General features: G+C 34.3%; 1 protein-coding gene across 2 annotated transcripts; it reads right to left on the bottom strand.

The window, feature by feature from the left end:
* Positions 1-1,192: 1,192 nt before the first annotated feature.
* Positions 1,193-4,576, bottom strand: LOC145098166 (putative serine/threonine-protein kinase PBL28). 2 transcript variants are annotated; one of them, XM_079035835.1, is made up of 8 exons: positions 4,537-4,576; positions 3,785-3,957; positions 3,657-3,703; positions 3,338-3,554; positions 3,195-3,229; positions 2,990-3,094; positions 1,998-2,915; positions 1,193-1,908 (listed from the first exon to the last, which is right to left on the bottom strand). In XM_079035835.1, exons 2-8 carry the CDS (start codon positions 3,924-3,926, stop codon positions 1,894-1,896), a joined length of 1,479 nt encoding a protein of 492 aa, XP_078891961.1. In that variant the 5' UTR covers positions 3,927-3,957; positions 4,537-4,576; the 3' UTR covers positions 1,193-1,893. The 2 variants fall into 2 exon arrangements, with proteins under 2 accessions (XP_078891961.1, XP_078891964.1); XM_079035838.1 differs by lacking the exon at positions 4,537-4,576 and having other exon boundaries at positions 3,785-4,139.
* Positions 4,577-5,799: the final 1,223 nt, after the last annotated feature.

Here is a 5,799-nt window from a genome sequence, read left to right as displayed (position 1 = left end):
GAAATGGTTGTTACTAATGCTAAATAATGATGGAGAGTTGTGGAGACAAGGGGAATCTAAAGGTCATTCACAAACTAATATTGTGTAACACTCTTACTTGAGTGATGATTGTATCATGCCTCGTTAAAACCTTAATAGATAAAGCCTCATGAAAAAAATTCTTTATTAAGGAAAAAGAGTAAATGATTAATAACAGACATTGGAAAAAATGTCTCGTTAAAAACCTTGCTAAGAAAACTCAGTGGGAAAAGCTTAGCTAGGGAAATGAGTTTAATATGTTTCCATCTCCTCCTAATCATCACAACACTTGATTTCCTTGAAAGGTCTCATATCAATGTTCCGTACCATATTTTCAAATTTGGATGTAGGAGGCCACGCTCTTTTTGAATATCATGAGTTAAAAAAAAAACTTTGGTGATATATTTTTGGCTATGTCTACTTTGATAAACCCTTCCTTGAATTGGGCTATACAAGCCACATTATCTTCATATAGAACATCCTTGTTAGAAGTTATACCATAATTTTCACGAATATGATGAGTTAAATTTCTTAACAAAATACATGCACGACTTGCCTCATAAATTGATATAATCTTTGTATGGTTAGAAGAAGCAGCAACTAAAGTTTGTTTAACAAAACGCTAAGAAATTGTGGTACCACCACAAGTGAATAAATAACATGTTTGGGATTGAGCTTTGTGTGGATCAGATAAATATTCAACATCTGCATAACCATTTAACTACCCATTTGATGCATTTAAGTAGTATAAGCCCATATCCATTATACCTCGAAGATATCGAAGAATGTGTTGACTCTATTCTAGTGTCTTCTTATTTGGAAAAAACTACATCTTGCTAATGAGTTTATAGCAAAAGATATATCAGGTTTGTATTATTAGCATGATACATTAGTGCACCATTAGCACTTAGATATTAACTTCGGGACCAATTAGTTTTTCATGTTTTTCACAAGGCCGAAAATTGGTCCTTTGTAATCTAGGTGCCTTACCATCATCGGGTTACTCAATGGATGTGAGTTATCCATATAAAATCTCTTAAGCACTTTTTTTAGATAAGTGGATTGACGTACAAAACTTCGTCCTTGGTGTGCTCACTTTGAAGACCCAAACAAAATTTCGTTTACCAAGATCTTTCATTTCAAAAAAAAAAAAATCAAACAAGAAATGGCCTTTTCCAACTCTCCAAGAGTTCCAATTATGTTCAAATCATCTATGTAAACAAAAATTATAACAAATTTTAATCCAAATCTTTTTATGAACACATCGTGGCACCCATAAGAGGCACACGATCTTCAATTGCCATGTCACGTCGTGGCATACAAGTTTCCTCAAAAACCATGTATTTGACTCCTTTATATCATCAACTGGTTCATTCTGGGAAATGGGTGTTACAACAAGTATATATATCGCCTTGTTTCTTTTTTCCACCATAAAATGGGGTAAGGATAAATGATGTTTAAGAAATATTTGTGAAAAATGATGACGTGAAATGGAAGTAAAAACAGATTAGGAAATTTTGTAAAATGTTAGGGACTTAATTAGTAAAACATCATTTCAATGACTTTCTACAACACGTAGATGCAAAACACACATACATAGTTTTCCAAATTAAGGCATGTCCCCATTAAGACCATTAAGTAAATAACATTCAGCCCCTAATTCAGATGAACAAAACTCCTGAACAGAGAGAGTTAAGAGAAATTGTACAAGAAAAAAAAACATAACAAAATAAAGCATAAATTAGGAGAGGTAACATACCTTGTTAAAACACCCTGAATGAGGTAGTGTGGCTCCTATTGGAGGATGGTTGGAAGCTATGTTGGTAGGGTCATCATGAAGCACTATAGTCTATACGACGAAGAGTAACTCATCTTCTAACTAGTTACAATCTAAAATAATATGATGTGTCAGCAATCTTTTTTCCGCTCAAAACATGTCTACATTGGTGGTATTGAAAAAAAAAAATATTGGAACTAACTTGAATTTGCATGGCCTCCTTAAGTTGGAATGCCACCTCAGCAATCGCCGGTCGTTTTTCCCGAGTTTTTTCCAAGCATTGATACGCAATTGCTGAAAACATGAGCAGTGTACTTGGTTTGATATCTTTCCTTATTTTGGGATCAGTAATTTTGTCTATGTCTCTACTTTTGTAGCTAGCTCGAGCCAAATGATGGAGGAATCGCCGTTCGTCATTGTAACTGAAATCACACGCGAGCCTTCCACATAATACTTCAAATAAAACCACACCAAACGAATAAACATCTGATTCTTTTGTTAGAAAATCTGTTTTTTCGTATTGTGGGTCACAATAACCATGTGTGCCAGCAATATTAGTGATCACAAACGTGTTCTGTAGATTTGCTAGACCTATTCTTGACAGCCCAAAATCAGCAAGTTTTGCATTCCAATTCTTATCCAACAAAATATTTGAACTTTTTATATCACGGTGTATTATTCTGTGTTTTTCTGCCACGTGATTATGAAGATAGTCCAATGCAGAAGCAACATCAATGCATATTTTTAGAAGTTGTGGCCATGAAGGTCGAACCAATATAGAAGTGTCATGTAAATATGTATCAAGGCTTCCATTGCTTGCATATTCATAGACAAGGATCATCTCCTTGTTATCATCACAAAACCCTACAAGGGTTATAATGTTTTCGTGTTGATATTGTGAGAGCAGTGTGAGCTCAGTGTGGAACTCCTTGTTACCTTGAAACCCGGTGACATCTAACCGTTTTACAGCAACTACTTGGTTTACATGATCTGCCCAGAAGAGGATTCCCTTGTAGACCCTTCCATATCCACCCTTCCCGATGAAGTTTCTTTCGTTAAAGTCTTGGGTACAATCTTTTATGGCGTGAAGGGGGATTTTGAGATCGTTTATTTGCTTAATCTAAATGTAATCGGGAGTAATTAATATTCATCAAGTCTAAAACAACATATACACACAAAATTTATGAAACTAACCTTTGGATGTGTTAGCAGCATTCGATCTGAACTTTCAGGGTCAAGTGGAGATATACTATGAGTATACACATCTGCCCTCTGAGCAACCTCCGCATATTCTAATATCTATGCACACATACACAACAATAATTTACTAAAATGACATCAACATAAACAATAATCATCAAATGAATTTCTTGAAGCATGAGATATCTCCAGCATTCACCTTTGTATCAACAGCATCATTTTTCTGCTTGTTTGCTACATTGTTACAACACATTTTAAACAAAAAAACTCAAATAATATTCAAACACATAATCGAAAAAAGATCAAAGAAGCAAAATACACCACAACATATATCATACAAACCTAAAAGAATTGCATTACAAACTCCACATTTGTAGACTAGAACTTCTGAAGGCTCCAACAGAGCTTTCCAGCAACTTGGGCAACGAACTAACTGGAGTTTAGTGTTCACCTTTGGATATTGTAGTAGCGAGTGATTTGAGCTTTCGGTGTCATGTGGAAATACATTATTACCATAAATTTTTGCCTTTTCAGCAAAATCTGTGTGTGCTACCAATATCTATGCATACACAAACAAAAATAATTCACCAAAATTTGCATCGATAAATATAAGTACTTGTCAAATCAATTTCTTGAAGCAAGAGAAACATCCGGCATTTACCTCTGTATCATGATCTGGATCAACTCTCTCGCGTTTATCCTTCTTCACTGCATTGTTACACCACATTTCAAAAAAAAAAAAAACATAAAACATTTGGAAAAGAAATCAACCGAAGATATCCTACGAACCTATAAGAATTGCATTACAGCCTCCACATACATAGACTGGAACTTGTGGTGGCTCATACTGAAATTTCCAGCAACATGGGCATCGAACTAACAGAAGTTTATCTTTTCCAATATAAAGAACTAACCGGTGTTTAGTGCTCATTTTGATGCTCAGATTTATGAACTGCTAGTGGCTTTTGAAAACCCGGAAAATGTTGAACAAATAGACTTAATTAGCAAATTAATGATTAACAGATGCTAATTGGATAATTATGAACTAGATTTTGGTCAAAATAAGTCAAAATGGCGTAGAAGACCCCATGGAATTGAAGACCTCCATTGATCCAAAAAGAACGGTGGAAATTCTGAACCAAAATTTAGTGGAGAAGAACCCATTTCTGGAAATTAGGAACACATAATATTACCCCTCTTGTCTAAAGATCCAAAGCCCAACAAATCAAGAACCGGTAATCAATTATAGTTTAAGAAAAAAAATTGATTTTATAAAAAAAAAATTACATTGGTATTGGGGGAGAAATTGAGAGAACGAACATGAGAAATATTGTTATCAAAGATCCAAAATTTGAAACATGGAATCAAATCAAGAACGAGGCATATCAAACTGGTATTGTAAGAAATTAGTGTTTCGCGAGAAAAGAATAACATGAGAGATTCTTGATGGATCTAAGCTTCGAAACAGAGAACCAAATCAAGAACTACGAATTAACAAAAACGACATTTGTTACTGTAGTTGGAATGAAGAGAATAAGAACCTGAAAATTTGTTAGGAAATGTTGTTGTCCATATAAAATCCATGGAAATTTGGAGAGTAAGTCTAGAAGAAGAAACAGTTGGGAACCGAAGACGAAGTCCTGTAATAGGCGACTAAATCGAAATGAGTTGTACATATAAAAGTAAAATATAAAACATAATTATTATATATTATTATACACATATATTAAAAGCTAACAGGCCTGTAAACATAAACAAACATAAACGGTCACCTTCAAGAGTTTCCGACTTTCACCACGTTACTTTGGACATATTCGCTTTTTCGTCCTTTTATTTTTTCACCATCTTAGTTTTCCAATCTAAGATCCCACCGCAATTGTGTTTGAAATTATTTGGACTCCTTTCTTTCTTTATTCCCAACATTGATTTTAGTTTTCGGACGACTTCTCATCCAATAATTTAGGATTCCGATTTTTGTCGCCAACAACCGTATGCGCTCTATTGCCGCCACCAATCGTCCGCCAACAACCGTCGGCGCTCTGTTACTGTTTCGAATTTCGGTATGTTGTATGTTGTTTCAATTTGATTATGATTTTCTGTTCGGTTGCTCTTCCTTCTGTTTTTTTCTGAAATGTCTCCGACTTTGTGGGTTTCAAGTTTCTGACGATTTCCTGTCCGAAATTTCAGGATTCCGATACCTGTCCCCAACAACCATCTGCGCTCTATTGCCACCACCAACCGCATGTGCTCTATTGTTGCTTGGAATTTTGGTATGTTGTATGTTGTTTCAGTTTGATTATGATTTTATGTTGAACTTCTCTTCCTTCTGTTATTTTTGCGATTGCTCCCATTTCGTGTATAATTCAAGTCATTTTATAGGAAAAAAAAAACAAACCTGCATATTTGGATATTTTGCAAGTTCATACATTACCCAATCCTATCTATAGCTTAAATTTTGTCTAGAAAAAATTGCACCTGATATACACCATAACAAAATGAAAATTGTTGCAATTTCATAGACTTGAGAGAGTTATAGAAAAACTGCATTTACAATACTCTAAACATCTGCTACTAATTTATCTAGAAATTGCCCAGTTTTACAATATTGCCTCCAAAATGGTTTTGTTATGATTTTAGTGCCACTTTTTAATGTCGTGTTGTCTGTAAGATTAGGGTTCTAAGTAACTGTTTGTATTTTTATTTTGATTCGGTTTTAAGAATCTAAAGGGTTGTTACTATTTTATTCTTTGAAAGTTGTATTTTATTTGGAATGGGTTTCTCAGGTTTTCATATTTCATCCTATT

Source organism: Lactuca serriola, chromosome 1 (assembly GCF_051521515.1).
Source record: "Lactuca serriola cultivar US96UC23 chromosome 1, Lser_US96UC23_V15, whole genome shotgun sequence".
In the NCBI taxonomy this organism is placed as follows: Eukaryota; Viridiplantae; Streptophyta; class Magnoliopsida; order Asterales; family Asteraceae; genus Lactuca; species Lactuca serriola.
Note: the sequence above shows the minus strand (reverse complement) of the source record. Positions and strands in the feature narration are given on the sequence as shown.

Excerpts from the sequence above, each read along its gene's own strand:
- LOC145098166 (XM_079035835.1), bottom strand. The coding sequence starts at position 3,926 with ATGAGCACTAAACACCGGTTAGTTCTTTATATTGGAAAAGATAAACTT. Across the intron at positions 3,704-3,784 it reads CTGTAATGCAATTCTTATAG|TGAAGAAGGATAAACGCGAG; the intron begins GTTCGTAGGATA and ends GTAACAATGCAG. Across the intron at positions 3,095-3,194 it reads ATGATGCTGTTGATACAAAG|ATATTAGAATATGCGGAGGT; the intron begins GTGAATGCTGGA and ends ATGTGTGCATAG.